The 19,866-nt window shown below is 34.2% G+C and overlaps 1 protein-coding gene across 2 annotated transcripts; it reads left to right on the forward strand.

Moving 5' to 3' along the window:
* The first annotated feature begins 939 nt into the window (after positions 1–939).
* On the forward strand, positions 940–18,219 carry maneal (mannosidase endo-alpha like). Of its 2 annotated transcripts, NM_001045114.2 has the most exon segments (4): positions 940–2,053; positions 2,170–2,279; positions 12,556–12,632; positions 15,642–18,219. In NM_001045114.2, coding segments are annotated over 4 exon segments (1,329 nt in total). In that variant the 5' UTR covers positions 940–1,548; the 3' UTR covers positions 16,279–18,219.
* Positions 18,220–19,866: the final 1,647 nt, after the last annotated feature.

Consider the following 19,866-nt stretch of genomic DNA (forward strand, 5'->3'; position numbering starts at 1 on the left):
TTTTTAGAAGTGTATAAAAAGTTTAATCAAAATAAACCAATATAAAGTTATAACAATCATTCAGGAACGTATGAAGAGTTTAGATAGTTTAGTTTTAGATGCTTAAAACTCTAAATAACGTTTGATAATTTTTTCTAAAATTTGCATTTTTGTCTCTTGTGTTTGTGCTCATAAATTTTACTTTTATGGTGATTAAAAAGTTATTTTCATTGCCTTTAAAGTTAAATAATTAAACATAGGCTAAACATAGGCTAAGGCTGAGAAAATGCTAATTTTAGGAGAAAATTTCTGATGGCATTTAGAGGTTTTTGCATCTGAACTCTTCATATATTTGCGCTGAAGACGTGCTACCATCGTGGAACACACGAGAGACAAACAGAATTCGCTGAAAAACAGACGTGTAATGCTTTGTTTTCCGCTAGATGTCATTGCAGTGCGCTAAATGTTATCATTAAACGTTTTAAATAATATAAATAATTTGACTGTTGTTTTTGAGAACCTCTTGGAAAAAAATAACTGCTGAAACGGTTGATGAGTTCGAATCAGTTGTATATTTGAAATACGATCGGAACAAAAATAATTTTGCACACCTAATCTATTATCTGTGAATTTAAATTTATAAGACAAGATTAATAATTAAATATTAAAGAGAGAAAGAAAAAATAATAATAAACAACATATTTTCCTACTCATATCAATAAAATAACAACTATGATAGTAGATGACCAACATCTTTACCAAAGTGTAATGGAATATTTACATTATGCTACTTACTGGTATGCTAACTGAAATGCATATTGCATATATTTTTAAGCGAATAGTATGCACATTGAGTCTGTGCTATTTAGTATACAGTAAGCATCACGCCATTGCGAACACAGCCAGTGTGCCTGCGCGAGCATGCGTGCATGGTGACAAACCCACAAGACTCCACCTTCCAGTAACAAGAGATGATTTATCATGAGCACACTGGCGACAGAGGCTCGGAAATCAGCCGATGCTTTCACATAGCCGGTGCATATGATGTGAAAGTGTTTTGTACTGCGGAGAGGGATTGAGGAAAGGTTCACGCGTATGTATCACAACAGGAGAGGGAAACCAGCCTTCAGTTTTGCGAGTGGGAAGCAGCACAAAGTAAACGATGGAGACGGATGTATTGATGCTTGTGATAAAGGCATGAGTGCTTGGATATCTGCGTCGGATTCAAACGGGCGTGTGCGACTTATCAAAGCATATGCTTGTGCATTGTTAATTTGTTAATATGTACTGCTCAGTTGTGAATATACATTGATAAATAATGTGGAATGATGGGAATCAGTTTAATGTCCTCATCGGATGTAGTTATTTTTCAGAATCTTCTTAATTTGCTAATGTATGAAAAAATAATGGGTTCTTAGCAGAGACCAATAAGCGACCAATCCAGAGTGTCAAACGCTAAGACTTATAGGGGGCGAAATGGAACACAAGAAATTCACAAGCCACTTTTGGAGGCCTCGACCGTTTTAACCTCTATTTGGACTGCTTTTTCCAGGACCAGGGACAGCGGCCATGAACAGGTTACGCAGAAAAGCGTGCGTGGCTTTGTTATTGTTCACTCTGTTCATTTTTGGCACTATGATGGGCCTAAGAACACTTAAGCCCACTGATGGTTTCTCAGATCTTGCACCAGGAATGGAGCTGATGCCTTTGGTTGGAGAGCGAATGGAACAGAGACCCAATCATTTAATAGAATCAGCAGGTCAAAATGGTGGTTTGCACAGTGACACCAAGATCGTGTTCTCCAACTCTGGTCCTGATCACAGCATATTCTATGACATTCACATATTCTATTATTTATGGTATGGCTCACCACAGATGGACAGTAGTTATATACACTGGGACCACGTATTGGTACCACACTGGGACCCCAAAATAGCAGCCAGTCACCCTAAAGGAAGACACAATCCTCCGGATGACATTGCGTCCAGTTATTATCCTGAACTTGGACCCTACAGCTCCAGAGATCCAGAAGTCATTGAATCTCACATGGCACAAATCGAAGCTGCAGCTGCAGGTTTTTTTGGTCAAAATACAATTTGATGAGTTCTGCTTTAGTGATGATGATGATGATAGTTCATCCTTAAAATTCAAGGTTTAAAATGAAGAATGTATTTACACTTCTGATGCCAGGTGTGGTGGTCTTGTCCTGGTACCCACCTGGTGTGGCAGATGAACATGGCAAACCCTCAGAGGATCTAGTGCCTGCTGTAATGGATGCTGCCCATAAACACAGTATCAAGGTAACTGGTGAGAGAACTTATCTCCTCTTACAAAAACTATTTTTATTGTTATTATTATTATATATATATATATATATATATATATATATATATATATATATATATATATATATATATATATATATATATATATATATATAGTTGAAGTCAGAATTATTAGCCCCCTGAATTATTTGCCACCCTGTTTCATTTTTTTCCCCAATTTCTGTTTATTGGAGAGAAGATTTTTTTCAACACATTTCTGAACATATTAGTTTAATAACTTATTTCTAATAACTGATTTATTTTATCTTTGCCATGATGACGGTAAATAATATTTTACAAGATCTTTTTCAAGACACTTCTCTACAACTTAAAGTGACATTTAAAGGCTTAACTAAATTAATATGGTTAACTAGGCAGGTCAGGGTAATTAGGCAAATTATTGTATAACGATGGTTTGTTCTGTGGACAATCGAGAAAAAAATTTGCTTAAAGGGACTAATAATTTTGCCCCTAAAAGGTTTTTTTAAAAATTAAAAACTGTTTTTATTCTAGCCGAAACAAAACAAATAAAGCTTTCTCCAGAAGAAAAAATATTATCAGACATACTGTGAAGATTTCCTTGCTCTGTTTAACATCGTTTAGAAAATATTTAAAAAAGAAAAAAAAATTCAAAGGGGGGCTAATAATTCTGACTCAAATATATATATATATATATATATATATATATATATATATATATATATATATATATATATATATATATATATATACTGCTGGAAATAAAAGTGCAAAACATGTACATTTAGGTATAAACAGTTTGACAATGGGGCAGTGCCCTTAAATGGTCTTCATTGGCCATATCTACCCCTAACAGATGCAGCACCATAGATCAATTTCAAACCACTTAAACAACACATTCACATTAAAGACCCTATTTAGTAATTTAACAACACATTGTTGTCCATATGTTCACAGTTGTCTGATTTCAGTTGATTGTCACCTAACATGCAAGCAAAGAGATACAGGTTACATATCTTTGTAAGTGTTTTATATACAGACTGTTTTGGTAATGGAGTTCTTAGTGTTCTCCCTGTGTTTGCGTGGGTTTCCTCTGGGTGCTCGGTTACCCCCGAAATCCAAAGACATGTAGTGTAGATGAATTGGGTAAACTAAATTAGATGTAGTGTATGAGTGCACGTGTGAATGAGAGAGTGTATGGGTGTTTCTCAGTACTATGTTTTAGATGAAAGAGCATCTGCTGCGTAAAACATATGCTGGAATAGTTGGCGGTTCATTCCCATGATAAATAAGGGACTAAGCCGAAGGGAAATTAATTAATGTTTTGGTAAATGTAAACACTTTTAAAGGCTTTCAGTTTTTCAAACATGACATTTTTTGTAAAAATGGAATTCATGCAAATGTGAATTTGAATATTTTAAAGCATATTACAGACCTAAACCACAGCATTTGTGAGGATTGAGTTTGTAAGAAGCAGATCTTGAACTATGAACTGAGCTGGACAAAAATAAAGTTAACTGCTCATTAAATAGCTATGTGCAGATTCTTTAAAGGAACAAACCCTAATTGTAATCCCCCTAAGAAAGGGGTGTCCAAACTCAGTCCTGGAGGGCTGGTGTCCTGCATAGTTTAGCTCCAACTTCTTCCAACTCACCAGCCTGGAAGTTTCAAGTATACCTGGAAAGAGCTTAATTAGCTGGTTCAGGTGTGTTTAATTGGGGTTGGAACTAAAATATGCAGTTTGGTCACCCCTTTCCTAAGATAACTGCTGTTGGTAATGCAATGATATGTGCGCTTGTGTTGATCTTAAAATACATTTTTTCAAGAATGTAGGCATCTTAATTCCATAATTTGGTAAAAAAATAAAAATAAAAGAAAAATAAAAGAATCCTAGGATAGTCAATGTGGACCAGACCTTTTTGTATATGTGCATTCATCAAATTGTGGATGTTTTCAGTCCAAGAAAAAAGTAGACTGTTTTGGATCATTTTTTTGGTGAACAGTATATACATGTATAACACAGCAAAGGATCAAAAGATCTGAAGGTAGAATCATCCCTTCAGATTTATAGCCTGAGTTTTATGTTATGCCACAAAATATGTGCTTATTATAAATATTAGTGACTCAGGGAACTGAACATCTTTTATTTGTTTGTTGCTATAACTAAAAGGTTTGTGCCTATGATCAATCACTGTTACTATAGATGTGTTTACCATTTTTATTGGATGAGTTGAGCTCAGTCTTTTTGTTCATCATGTTTGATTATCCCTTGTTGTCGAGAGAAGCAAGTCTGTACCACCTTGCTTGCAATAATACAGTTAGTGTATGCTTTGCTCAGTCATTTTGAAGGTAATTCTTTTCAAATGTGGTGTTTGTATAAGTCAGGTTTACATTCAGTGGAAGTCCATGAATTCTGTATTTGTTCACATGCTCTGTTTAGGGTAAACAAAGCATGGCCTTCTGTAGCACAGATGTCGTTTTAAGTCTTAACAAAAATAAGGGGCAGCATTTTAAAAAAGCAAATTGGGTTGTAACTAGCAAACAATTTATAAATGTATTTATTTATTTGTTAGTTTATTTGGCAGGGACAGTGTACATTAGCATTTCTGCAAATGTACCAGAATTAGCCAGAAGGCTATTTTTCATCTGTTGTCCCTAAACAACGTAAAAGAAAACAATACAAGTATTATACAATCAATCAAACATAGTTAAGAATTACTAAAATATATATATATAGCTATGTAGATGTTAATAACAAATTAATATATACAAAATAAACTTAAACACCAACTTTTTGTAATAGAGATAAAACATAGTTGAAACACATTTAAACAACAAATCATTAAGATGGTAGGTACAAATGGAAACATGCTAGTTTCATTCTAATAGGAATGATGACATGTCTGATTCTCTATAAACCAGATTAAATGTTTTTTGAACATATTAAAGGCGGTTAACAACAATAGCAGTTGTTTGTACACATTCATAAATGTTTCTAGTTGCATTGCAAAGGCTGCTTGGCCAGTGGAGTATAATCAAGCAAATGTCTTTACTTCTTGTGATTTACAAGATTTACATTGCTGGGCACTCTGGCTTTATGTTAAATATGATATGTTAAATATGATAATGTTTATCAGCAGATGTAAGCATCTTAATGACAAATTACCACAGTTCAAATACAGTTATTTTCAACAAAAAAGATCCATGATTTGGCTAGATTAGCTTTATAAAAATGACCTTCCTTCTCACAACCAAACACTCATGGAGTTTCTTTAAACGATCATGATATAACTGATATAACTGATCAAGTTTGAAAACCCACTAAAAGACCATTACAGTTACAAAAACTTAGATTATTAAAATGATTAAAAATTTTCATGTTCAGTTGTGCATCAGTAATTGTTTTCATGCCTATAAATATATAAATAATTAATATAGATGGCAGCACTGTTTAGTCCTTTTAACACTATCTTCCATGTGAAGCAGTAAAAGTCCCATTGGAATAAGGTAAAAAAGCAAAACTGCCCGTCAAATGGACTGCTTCATTTCTCTGGTACGAATAGCTCTAGTCTTTATTTGGCAGAATTAATTGCTTTTGTTTATTGCCAGTCTTACCAGTGTAATTTCACACTTTAGCATGGCTGCTGGATCTACAGTATGTGTATGAAGCAATTAAGCAGTTGTTCATTTGTTTTACTTTTGACTTTGACTTTTTGGTGTAGAAAATAGTACTTTTTCACCTTTTCTTATTCTTATTTAATTACAAAATATACATTTTCCATATGATAATATTAATGCCTGGATTATGACCACCCTGTAAAGCATTATTTTCCAACATATCTTCTTAATTTTATATTGTTATTTTACCAAAATGTTAAATCGAAACCTTCAACAAACATGAGTGAGGCTGAGATTAGGGTGATGCTGCAAACAGTAAACCAGGGGTGTCCACACTCTGTCCTAGAGGGCCAGTGTCCTGTATAGTTTAGCTACAACCCTAATCAAACACACATAAACAAGCTAATCAAGCACTTACTAGGTATACTGGAAACTTCCTGGCCGGTGTGTTGAAGCAAGTTGGAGCTAAAGTCAGCAGGACACCGGCCCTCCAGGACCAACTTTGGACACCCCTGCAGTAAACTGTCAATAATGGTGGCAGTGTGGGTGAGACTATGGAGTTGTCTGGTTGATTGTTAAATGTGAATGTTGGCAAAAGAAAGGGAAAAAACACTGAACCTGGGAGCACCTTAATGGTACAGTTGAAGAAGCCTGCCCTCCAGAAAACCTTAATGAATCTGTTCACACTATGCATGTCTGCAGTTGATCCTTTGGGTAAACTGTATGTCAGCTAGTTTGTTGATTAATTTGTGTACTGTTTGTGTTCTTCTTTCTTGGTTTTGAGAAAGATTTTCTGTGCAATCTAGTATATATTTTAATTTGAGTCTGGTTGAGTGGATTGACGTCACTCCAGAGCCTAGACAATAACCGCTATATCTTATAACTCCTCAAGGCCATGGTTCATTCTGTACAGAAACATTCAGCCATTCAAATGACACAGGATTTATCAGTAGTTTTGTCTCTGGGTTGATTTCTTTCCAACCATCAATCAGTCTTTTTTCTGAAGGATGAATAGTAAATTTGCATTTCATGTTTAAAACATGTTTCTTAAAGACACATTTTCAGCTAAGATGGCAGTGCATAAGAGATTACAACAGGGAATTGAAACTTCTGATTTGCATAATGTGTCAGAACAAATTCACAATTCAGCAGATCATGTTCCTTGTCATATATCAGGTATAACACAAAGTAAAGCAGAGACAGACTTTGTTCAGATAGGTAGCACTGTCTGACTTTTCATCTTCTCACTTTTCTGTTTATGCAGATATGTGAAGTAGAAAAGTGCTTTTACTAGTTGTTGAATACACCCATGATCAGTCACTAAAGAAACAGTGGGATGTTGAAACTCATGACCGTTTTAGTGGAACAGATGTACAATACTTGTTTATGAGTCTGATGTCAAACTGTCCATGATAGACTTAGCTGTGTCGCCGAAAAGCAGGTTGTCATGGAAACAGTTCATAAAGACCTTCCGGATTGGCGGTGTGGAAAAATGGTGGGTGTTTGTGCTTGGCTTTTCTTCTTCAAGGGCCTCAGGGTTCTGTAGTGCAATCAGCCATGTACATGTCGCTGTCACTAAAGTGGATATCTAGTCTCTCTCCTGTAGAATTCATGACTGTTTCTCAAGTTACCATGCTTCTCAGACTATGAGAAGGTCGTCTGTCAGCAACTTTTCAAAGGTGTTGCTGAAGTATTTAAAAATATGTTCAGTATTTCTGATTTGTATGCACTTCATTATTTATTTTACCAACTGCATAACTGACATTATTCATTTAGCAGACATTTTATTCAAAGTAACACAAACATTTAAGGAGACTACAATGGATATGCATGTATCAAATGTCCTTAACAGATCATGTCATTGGTTAATGACATTGTTATGTTAACTGAACTTACCAACCAGAGAATCTGAGCCAACAAGTAGCATTTGTTGATGCATGTATTATCTGCATGCAATAGTGGCTTCCCATATTTTCATTAGTCTCTGCAGAGAATGTGTACGTTTAATAATATGTTCTGATAATATGTTTTAATAATATTTCATGTGTTACGTTTCACACACATTAGAAAGCAGGAGTGTCCTCATAGGAGTGTTGTATTATAAATATTTTCAATCCCTATTATTAGAAAAGTTTGCCATAGTGAAACTAGAGGAACACAGTCATCATTAATGTAGTGAACTACAGCTATGGTTTCCAGTGAATGGGAGTAATAGAGTATATGCACAGCTAGTGTTTTTCCCCTACCAATAAACTTACAGTGAAAGGTGACTTTTTTTAATTTTATACAGTTCCTTGTACAGCATTTATGTTGTAATGTAATTCAAATATAATCAGTTAAATAGACTTAAACATTCATTTAGTTGTTCAAGTGTAAAACAATAAAAAAAAAAGTTCACATACATACAACATCAAGATCAGCAGGCTAGAGCAGAAACTTTATTGAAAATACTGAAGTAAAATTTTTTTTCATATTTTAATGACAAGGTGCGGAAAAATAGAATTTAATTTAGTGGCTCTTATGCATTCCCACTTTGCATCGTATATCAATCAGGGTGTAAAGATAATTTATTTTTGAAGAAAACAAACATTAAACGTGCAATTTTGTAACAGCATGAAGTTCACCGGAAACACTTTAACTTGGATACTGTAAATAAAAAGTCCATCTGCATATACCCTATTACTGTATTTTATTATTGTTGCTGTAACACATTAATATAATGCATTACTATTTACTGTGTCAACAGCAGAATTTCTGGCTATTAGAAATCTTGTCAGTAAAATTCAAAAATTATGCTAAAAGCTAACAATGTACAGGGTAGGGTTGCACCAGCTGTTCATAAGTTATTCCTTAAACTTAAACTGGCTTATTGACTACTAGCTTAGTTTGTAACTAAATTTGTACTTTAGTTGCAACACATTTTCAAGGCAGAATGTATTATGTCGTAAGCTCTAGGTAAGGTATTGTGTAACTGCATTGTATTACATAATATCCAATATGAAGCTTTCTTGTTATTATAAGGGAAAATGGCTTGAAAATGCTAATTTAATGAACATGTTATCAAAATTAAAAGATTAAACTTTAAACTATTTGAATAGCCTACACATGAAAAAAAAATGAAAAGTTAATGAAGAAATTCTCATTTTAAATTGTGGATAAACCAACGCAAAACTCTTCTTGAACAAAAATGTAACTCATCGTACAAATCTTAAAAAAAAAGAGATTTAGCTGGACATTAAAAACAAGGCTGTGAGCAGTGGGAGAAGAAGAAGGTGAAAACTTGTAGTTCTTTATTATCAATCATGACCTCATCTAGCTGCCATATCTTTTTTTATATTTAGTCATTGGTAGAGACTTACATAAATATGTTAGTGTAGGAATGGGTTTAGCCACAGCAAACTGTAGTTCTGCCGAATTACTAAAACGTTATCAGTGTTGATGGTAAAGACCTGTACATTTCAAGTCAAACCATTCCTCTGCAATCTTATTCCAAAAAACAGAAATAAGGGCAGTATTAATAGGTTAAAATGTGGGAGAGCGTTAATATTATGTAGTTGTATTGTATTGCAATATGGGGCAATTAAATGTTGATGTTAAATCAAAAGTAATTCACAAATACTTGATAATTAAATGATTGAATGATAATAACTTGCTATGGTCACAACTGAATTAGTTGTAGAATAACTGTATAAAATGATAAATATTAAATGATAAAAAACATAGGATAATAATTGTACCCAGCTTAAGTGTAAAATTAAAGTTACCAGAGGTAGAAGCAGAGACAAAGGGAGGGAGAGACTAAGAGAGCAAGTAGAAGATAGACTCCAGAAGAGGAGAGGAGCAGAGCAGGAGAGCGCAGACCAGGAAAAGATAGGTTAGGAAAAGAGCAGACAAGGAAAAAACAGGCCAGGAAAAGACAACGTTTACCAGCTATTTTGTCTCTTTCTTGACCATGTGACCAAACCCCAAATGCTGAGACATTCAAACTGACCAATCAACATGTGACCAGGCCCTGATCTTATCAGTATCTGCCTTTGGAGTCAGTATGGACCATCTTGGGTGAAAGACATGTTTTTTTCCATATAAACATATGCATATGATAATTTAGACTCTTAAATTAGTGTGTTCTTTAGCATAATACTATATTTGTTTATGCAATGGTGCTACACAAAAATATTTAGTAGTGCCTGTGCTAGCATTCTGTTTTGCCAACAGCAACGTAAAAGAGTGTTATGTAAATGTAGGCCAGCAATGACAAAGCATTGCACATTTATTTGAGCCGAAAAACCTTTCAAATTTGACAGCTGTTTGTGATGAAACTCTGCTTCATGTCACCAGGTGTGCAAAATTAGCAATTGATAACATTTCATGTTTTACAGAAACACATTCAATTTCAGTCACTTCTCCTCTGGATTAAGTGTGGTCACACAGCATTACCGTACAGCATTCAGTTATAGTTTTAGTCTGAATATGCTTGGAAATATGGGTCATTATCCAGAAACATCCTTTATATGCATTTTTCACTAATTAGCATTACCTTTATATGTTTTTTTTTCTTTCATGGGTGCTGTTATGACATTTGCATTATTATCCCCTGTCTCAGTGTGACTGTTGCTGTATAAATGATTGCTGATAAATGTTTCTACTATAATGATGAAGCTAAAAATGCACAATTTTTGACAGCAGCCTAAATTACTTGCATGTAGATTTATTGTGTTAGTTGGGAGATTTCATAAAAATAAAGGATAACAGATATTTCCTAAAAAACCATGCATATGTTTACATGTTCAGCATATGTCATCTGTTTTGCTTTTGTTCTGTGTTGTAGGCTGTGTTTTAGCAGTTGTGTATATGTTTAGCTTACTTGTTAAATATCCTTGTAATTATTGCTGTTTTATTTGTCTATAGGCATTATTATAGTGGCCTCAAGGTCTGTAGTTTTTTGTAACTTGCCCAACATCAGTAGTTTATATGCTAAGATACTTGCACAAGCTTGAAAAAACTGACATCCTACATCCACAGAATTTTATATAAACACCAGCAAAAATCCTAGTCCAACCGATTGTAAAGGTGGCACTTGTGTTTGTTTTGCATCAAATATAATGCCATTCCCGCATTTCTATGTTTTTCTTTTGAGATTATCATTATCATATGTATTGGTTTATAACAGGGATATGGTCAAATGCTTTACGTTTAAAAACAGCTAATGATTGTTTTATATTTTATTAACTATATTAATACAACCCCAAATCATAAAAGTTTGGACAGCATGGAAAACGCAAATAAAAAAGAAAGAAGTTATTTTTAAATTTACTTTGACTTGTATTTTATTGCAGACAATACAAAAGCACATTATTAAACAGGTTCCTCGTGATTTTTTTAAATAAACATGTAATCCAATTTTGAGCATTATTAAAACCATCACAGAAGTGCAAGTTACCTTTGCCATGGGCACTGACACAACCTCATGGCATATCAGACCCTGGTTTTTGGACTGGTTGCTGGTGTAACAGGGTTATAATGATTCTCTCCACTTGCCCACATTAAAATACTATTGGGAAGGTAGGGGTTAACATTTGTTTATTGTTTTACATGTAGAGTGCCCCCTCTGTTACCTTAAAAAGAAAATTCATTGTGGTGTGTATGAAGAAGAAGCGAGTGCACAAGGGCTGGTTGAATAGATCTGCGCTAATTTTTTTTGTTCTTGCTGTTTTCACAGACAATAAATCACTAAAAGATATCAAAGTGAATATTTATTTACACAATGCAGAAGAGACACAAAAGATATTGGTCTGGATATTTTTTTCCTTGGTTTGGAGCACATGGCATCCATTTCTCCCAAAAATACCTGAAATACTGATTCATCTGACCACAGTACATGTTTCCGTTTTGTGATGGTCCATCCCAGATGCCTCTGAGCTCAGTATAGAACAGTTTGAACTGACATTTGTGGATGTAACTGGATGTGTTGTAGTACTTGACAGAGGTTTGCCAAAGTAGTTCTGAGCCCATGTTGTAAGCTCATTCAACTCATAGATGAATAATAATTCTTGATACAGTGTTATTGTTCAGCTTAGGCTTGCACTCTTGTCCTTGACACACTGAAATTCTTTCAGATTCCTTGTATCTTTTAATTGTTATGCACTGAGGAAGGTGAAATATCCAAATGTCTTCCTATCTTTCTTTGAGGAACATATTTTTTAAACATTTCAATAATTTTGTCACATATTTGTTGGCAAACTGGCGATCCTCAGTCCATCTTTTCTCCTAAAGTATTAGATCTTTCTTTGATGCTGCTTTTGTACCAAATCATAATTACAATCACCTGTTGACATCACCTTTTTCAAATTGCATCATTATTTAACAAATTTGCCTAGCCATTACTAGCCATAAACTGCTCTCGTCTCAACTTTTCTTGAAATATGTTGCAGGTATGAATGGCTGGAAAGGATGTATATTTACAATTGAAATGAAGTTGACCAGACAAATTATAAAATAGTTTGTGTTCATAATAACTGCCTTGAAATACAAGTCAAAGCTAATTTGGAAATCACTTTTTGCTTTATTTTTGCATTTTTCATACTGTAGCAACTTTTTTTGATTTGGTGTTGCAGATTTTATATTTTATTAACTATATACATATATATATTTACAGGTTGCGTTTCACCTGCAGCCCTACAAAGGCCGGACAGACATCAGTGTGCATGACAACATCAAATACATCATTGACACGTAAGATTCACCTCATCAATACCAAACCTCAATACAACCTGTCCCTTTTCCAACACTAAAGATCAGAGAGTCTCCTGTCTGCTAACCTGAAGGTCTAGCTCTTCCTCATTCTGATAAGCTGGCTTGCTTTGAACTCAGGAGAAGCTGGTGAAATTCAATCCAGTCAGGAGAACAGAAAAAGAGAGTGGTGTTTTAAAAATAGAGGTCTTTTCTGTTATTAATCATTCATGAAACAGAACGTATAACATGACCTGATGCTATTGCAGCTCACCCACTCAGGTTTAGTAGATGGTAACAATGGCTGCAGTCTGTAAAACACTAAAGCATCATAAGTGTCTACTGACTGTAATATTTTGCAGTATTGATTGATTATGAACATATTGCAAATATATTTATCATTGAATTGTTCCTCATTAGCAACAGAAATTATTGTAAAACTGAGATAATTATAGAGTAGATTTACTATAAACAGTCCATGCTATCAGGTAATATGGACAGCTTTACTGGCATGTGATCTGTAATGCTCATGTTCAAAACTAAAATCAACAAAAATCTCTCAGCATACACTTCATTATTACTATTATGTATATAACTTTGGATTTGAAAATCTAATCAGTAAATCTATAAATTAACTTTTTTTTTCTTAAGTTTAAAGAGTTTAACTAATACACTCTGCTATAGTTCATCCTAGTGTCTTTTATTTTATTTATTTATTTTTCTCTCTCTAATGGAACATGTCAGAAAACTACTACTAGAATGTCTTGAGATGATTTAAACATTGCTTAAAAAAGAAATGTTTGCTAAAGTGATTTCTAAACACTTATGTGACCTGAAGTAATTTAGCTGACGAGAAAACTCAGCTATGCAAACTAATTTTTAATTGTAATGATTCTTTACTATATTCTGATCAATTAATGCAGCTTTGTTCCTTATGTTTGTACTTATTTGATCAATCATGAATAGATAAACAAATATTTTTATAATTATTTCAAATTATAATGCATCCTTAGTGTATGTACACCACCCATCAGTTTGGGATTAAAACCATTTTTTATGTTCTGCTCACAGAATCTAATACAGTCTAGCCAGAAAGTATTCATAGCGCTTCAGTTTTTCCAGTTTTTTATGTTCCATTCCAAAATTAATTTATTTCCTCAAAATTCTACACACAATACGCCATAATGACAATGTGAAAAAAGATTTTTTGAAATTGTTGCAAATTTATTAAAAATAAAAATCTATAAAAAATGAAAAATCACATGTTTATAAGTATTCGCAGCCTTTGCTCAATACTTTGTTGATTCACCTTTGACAGCAGTTACAGCCTTAAGTCTTTTTGAATATCAGGCCACAAGCTTAGCACACCTGTGTTTGGGAATTTTTGCCCATTTCTCTTTGCAGTACCTCTCAAGCTCTACAGATTAGATGGGAATCAACGGTGTATAGCCATTTTCAGATTTCCCCAGAGAAATCTGAATTCCCCAGAGGCTCTGGCTTGGCCACTCAAAGACATTCACCGAGTTGTTGTGAAACCACTTCATTGATATTTTGTCAGTGTGCTTTGGGTCATTGCCCTGCTGGAAAATGAACCGTCAGCCTAGCCTGAGGTCAAGAGCACTCTGAAGCAGTTTTTCATTCAGTATGTCTCTGTATATTGTTGCATTAATTTTTCCCTCTATCCTAACTAGTCTTCCAAGTCCTGCTTCAGAAAAACATCCCCACAACATGATGCTGCCACCACAATGCTTCACTGAAGGGATGGTATTTGCGTGTTGATGAGCTGTGCCTGGTTTTTTCCAAACGTATTGCCTTGCATTTACTCCAAAGAGTTCAAATTTAATCTCATCAGACCACAGAATTTGGTTTCTTATGGTCTGAGAATCCTTCAGATGCCTTTTGGCAAATTCCAGGCAGGGAGTGGCTTCCGTCTGGCCACTCTACAATACAGGCCTGATTGATGAATTGCTGCACAGATGGTTGTTCATCTGTAAGGTTCTCCTCTCTTCACAGAAGAATGCTAGAGCTCAGACAGCGTGACCATCAGGTTATTGATTACCTCCCTGACTAAGGCCCTTCTCCCCCGATCACTCAGCTTAGATGGCCGGCCAGCAAGAGTACTGGTGGTTCCAAACATCTTCCACTTATGGATGATGGAGGACACTGTGCTCATTGGAACTTTCAGAGCAGTAGAATTTTTTCTGTAACCTTCCCCAGCCTAGTGCCTCAAGACAATCATGCCTCGGAGGTCTACCGACAATGTTTTTGTCTTCATGCTTGGTTTGTGCTTTGACATGCACTATCAACCCTGGGGCCTTATATAGACATGTGTATACCTTATTAAATCCTGTCCAATCAATTTTACCACAGGTGAACTCCAATTAAGCTACTGAAACATCTCAAGAATGATCAGTGGAAACCTGAGCTCAATATAGAGCTTCACTGCAAAGGCTGTGAATACTTATGTTCATGTGATTTTTAATTTAATTTTTAATAATTTTAATTTAAAAAAATAATTATATATATATATATATATATATATATATATATATATATATATATATATATATATATATATATATATATTTTTTTTTTTTTTTTTTTTTTTTTTTTTGAGGAATAAATAAATTTAATAAGGCTGTAACATAAATAAATAGATTTATGTAAATAAGTAAATTTGGAATAAGGCTGTAACATAAAAAATGTGGAAAAAGTAAAGTGCTATGAATACTTTCCCAATGCATTGTATATTACATAACATATTAGTTTTTGATCTACATTCAGTAAGAAAATAGATATTTCGGTATAAATGTTTCAGGGTTTCACACTTTCCACTGTATTATTAGAGTTTTTACATTTATCAAATAAATGCAGTGTTGGTTAATAGAATCTGCTTACACTTTTACAAATCTGACTGATACCTAACATTTGACTGTTAGTGTACATTCTTTACATATGTTTAAAAAATAATTTGAGTGTAAATAAACACATCACTATTGCAATCTTTTTCAGATATGGGACACATGGTGCTTTCTACAGGTTTAAGTCCAGCACTGGGAAGATCCTTCCACTCTTTTATGTATACGACTCATACCTTACCCCACCTGAGACCTGGGCTGAGCTGCTAACCATCAGAGGCTCTCACAGTCTCCGAGGAACTCCTTATGATGGCATCTTCATTGCCCTCATTGTGGAAGAGCGTCACAAGCAAGACATACTGGCTGGCGGTTTTGATGGCATGTACACCTACTTTGCTTCTAATGGCTTTTCCTTTGGATCCTCCCACCAGAACTGGAAAGCAATCAAGGCTTTCTGTGACAAGAACAACTTGTTGTTTGTGCCCAGTGCTGGACCTGGCTATATGGATACCGCTGTCCGGCCATGGAACAACCATAATACACGCAACAGAGTGAATGGACGATATTATGAGACCTCTTTGCAGGCGGCAATGTCAGTAAGGCCTGATATCATCACAATAACTTCTTTTAATGAGTGGCATGAAGGAACTCAGATTGAGAGGGCTGTTCCTAAAAAGACTGTGGCCCGTCTGTATTTGGACTACAAACCCCATCAACCAGACCACTACCTGGAACTCACCAAGAAGTGGGCGGAGCATTTCAGTAAAGAGAAAGAGCAGTGGCTTATGTGATTGGATATCACACCTTCCTACTGTTAACTATGTTTCCTTTCACATTTTAATCTGCCAAATTAAAAAAATAGGTGAAAAAGACAAGATGTGCAGGAAAAAAATATGGTGGAGATTTTTTACACACAGGAACATGTGAGTAACCCATTTATCAGATGAATTCCTTAACGTGCAACAAAAACGCTAACTTCTTACATTATAACTTCTTATAAAATTTGTTGTGATGACTAACCGGTGAAAAAATCCCAGTGCACATCATATAAAATATTGTTTTTCTGAAATGCAAATTTTATTTTCTTGAACACAGGGAATGGAATGGATGCTTTGTTCACAATGTATTTATTTAATATTTAATTTCACTCGTGTTACATTTAAAACCTTGGGTGGAAGCATAAACATTGTTCAGTTATGCATTGAGACTGTTTGCACAACACCTTTTTTCAAAGGCAGCTAATTTACAATCTTATTTTTCTCACTTTTCGCTGTTTTTCTTGCAGAGATTTCAATTCAACTTTACCCAAAAATTTTAATTCTGGGTCCCACTTTGTTGTTATGTGGTCTTAACTAATATGTACCTACACTGAAATTAATAATTTTCTACAATGTACTTATTGTATAAATACATGTTTTTACATTGTACTTATGATTGATTAAATACCTGGATGTAATTAATTTATGTAATTTTTTGTAATGTTGACCATCAGTTACACCTTAAACCTACCCATATAAACCTAACCTGTCCCTAACCTCATCGTATACCACATCAAGAGCACCAGAAATGCATTATGAAAACAGTAGGTACATTGTATTAATATTGATGTAAGTGCATAGTAGTTAAGGTCACCTTATAAGGAGGGACCCAATTCTGTGATCATTTTCTCACCCGCTTGACATTACAAATCTGATTGCAAGTTATTTATTTTGTGGAACGCAAAAGGAGATTTTTGGTCAGACTTTACTTTGATGGTCCATTTGTTGAATTAAAGCTCCATTGCAACTAATTCTCATTAGATTATAAGAAGATTGTTAGGTTGGAGTTGGGGTTAGGGTTTGTGTTAGTTGACATGCACTTGCAAAGTTTTTATAGTCAGTTAAATGTCTGTTGAAAGAGCAGTATCGACATATATTAAGCTGACAGTGTACTAATACTCAAATGGACCATTAAAATAAAGTGTTGTCGAGATTGTTATTATTATAATAGTTAGTTATTCATTTATTTTAAAGGATGGTTTACTTTTTTACCCTACACACTTTATATGTTTAATGAATAAACATTAATTTATGTACAGTACATGTCAAATATGGAGCATCATAACCAGTCCAAGAATCCAAATGGGAATGAGAAAATGACTTCAAACCCTGGATAAATTATCCTGATGGTTCATGTTAGAATGTAAGTGAATGCAAATAAGATTTCAGAGCTGCAAACTTTCAGTGAATATCTTTAAACTCCATGCTAACATTTTGCGTAGCATGAATTATTTATTTATATTTTGATTCCTTTGGCAGCACCTATCCTCGTTCCTTATAATTATATAGATAAGAATAGAATAAAGTTTGCGCAGTTTCTCCTTTTGTATTCCACAGAAAAAAAGAAAAGAAAAGCATATAGTTTTCAGATATAGCTACTCCTTTAACGTTATAGGCATTCAATCTGTGAATCTGACCTCTTGCTAGCATTGACAATGCAGCCTCCATATTTTTAAACTGTACCTTACTATTAATGTGGTTTGGATGCAATATAAAATGTTGGTTGTGGATATGGTTTGTTTGGATATTGGCTGGGTCTGTTTTGTTCTGTAAATGCTAAATATGCATATTGTAATTTACGGTAAATATTAAATGACTAAACAACTTTTTTGTCATAAGGCTGTAATACGGACATTAACAGACTGAACAAAATGGATTTCTGTAAAAAATAAATAGTAAAATAAACATTCTTGTGCAATGTGTGTTTTACTAAGAACATAAGATGTGATTCGGGCAGCGCGGTGGCGCAGTGAGTAGAGTTGTCGCCTCAATAAAAGAAGGTCGTTGGTTCGAGCTTCAACTCAAATCAGTTGACATTTCTGTGTGGAGTTTGTGGGGTTTCCTCTGTGTGCTCTGGTTTCCCCCCCCAAGTCCAAAGACATGTGCTATAAGTGAATTGGGTAAGCTAAATTGTCTGTAGTGTATGTGTTTGAATAAAAGTGTTTCCCCGTAATGGGTTGCAGCTGGAAGGGCATCCGCTCTGTGAAAAAGCATGTGCTGAATAAGATGGCGTTTCATTCGCTGTGGTAACCACTGATTAATAAAGGGACTAAGCTGAGAAGAAAATTAATGAATGAATTAATAAAACGTGATTTTGACCATCTTTTTTGAGGGGCAATACCATATCAGCATTGTAGAATGTTACAGATGAACTAACGTTTTGTTAAGTTTTGTTGCTTGTTTGAGTTTTGTTAAGCTAGCTTTAATATTGTAGCATGCACAACAATTATAGGACAGTGTTGTCAAGTATAATGAATGATTTTTAGTGTAGCGATCACAACATGAATGCCAGCCCCTCACAAAGCAACATTCAAAGCATAAATGCACTTCAACAGAAGTGTTGCATAACCAATATACAAACTGCACTGCACATAACTCAATCAGCACTGTGCTAAAATTGCCCCAGAGGAAAATACTCACTTTTTTAAAAAGGCTTATGGAAAAAAATAAAGTTAAGCCAGAAATGTTTTATATACTGACATAAAGTGTTTGTTCAAATGTAAATAAAAGCTGAGAATTGTTATTTTTTCCCTAAACTATTAGCTTTCCTGTGATTTTTTTTTTTTTTTTTGTCAAATATTTCTCAAATTATGTTTAACAAAGCAAGAATTTTTTCACAATATTTTCTAAAATATTTTTTTCTTCCTGAGAAAATCTTATTTGTTTTATTTTGGCTATAATAAAAGTAGTTTTAATTTTTTAAGGTCAATATTATTAGCCCCATTAAGCAATTTTTTTTCCGATTGTCTACAGAACAAACCGTCATTATACAACAATTATATTGCCTAATTACCCTAGTTAACCTAGTTAAGCCTTTAAATTGCACTTTGAGCTGAATACTAGTATTTTGCAAAATAAATAAAATATGACGTAAATAAAATATGACGTAGTCATCATGATAGAAATTGGGGATAAAGGGGCCTAATAATTCAGGAGAGCTAATAATTCTGACTTCAAGTATATTCAGTGTTAAATTAAGTTAATTAATTTTCATGTTGCTTAAACCTTTTAAACCCTTGAATCCTAAACGTAACTCTAATATTAACAGAATGAATAATCAGTAAATGGAACCATTAATGAGAATTATGTAAAACAAAAATACTTTGAAAGCATTATGTATTTATTTATTTTGATGTTAATAACCAGAGGCACTTGTTTGTAGTTCTATAGTTTCTGGCCCATTTGCACTGATCATTCAGGACAGTGGAATGACATGGTTAGTTGACTGCATCCCACATCATTTCTTTCCTGCTCATATAACCAACGTACACCACGCACATAAAAATGTCAAACCTAATCTGATTGTGAGGAGTATTTTTTTCCTCGGGTGACAAGCCTGTT

This window comes from Danio rerio, chromosome 19 (genome assembly GCF_052040795.2).
Source record: "Danio rerio strain M-AB ecotype USA chromosome 19, GRCz13ab, whole genome shotgun sequence".
NCBI classification, from domain to species: domain Eukaryota; kingdom Metazoa; phylum Chordata; class Actinopteri; order Cypriniformes; family Danionidae; genus Danio; species Danio rerio.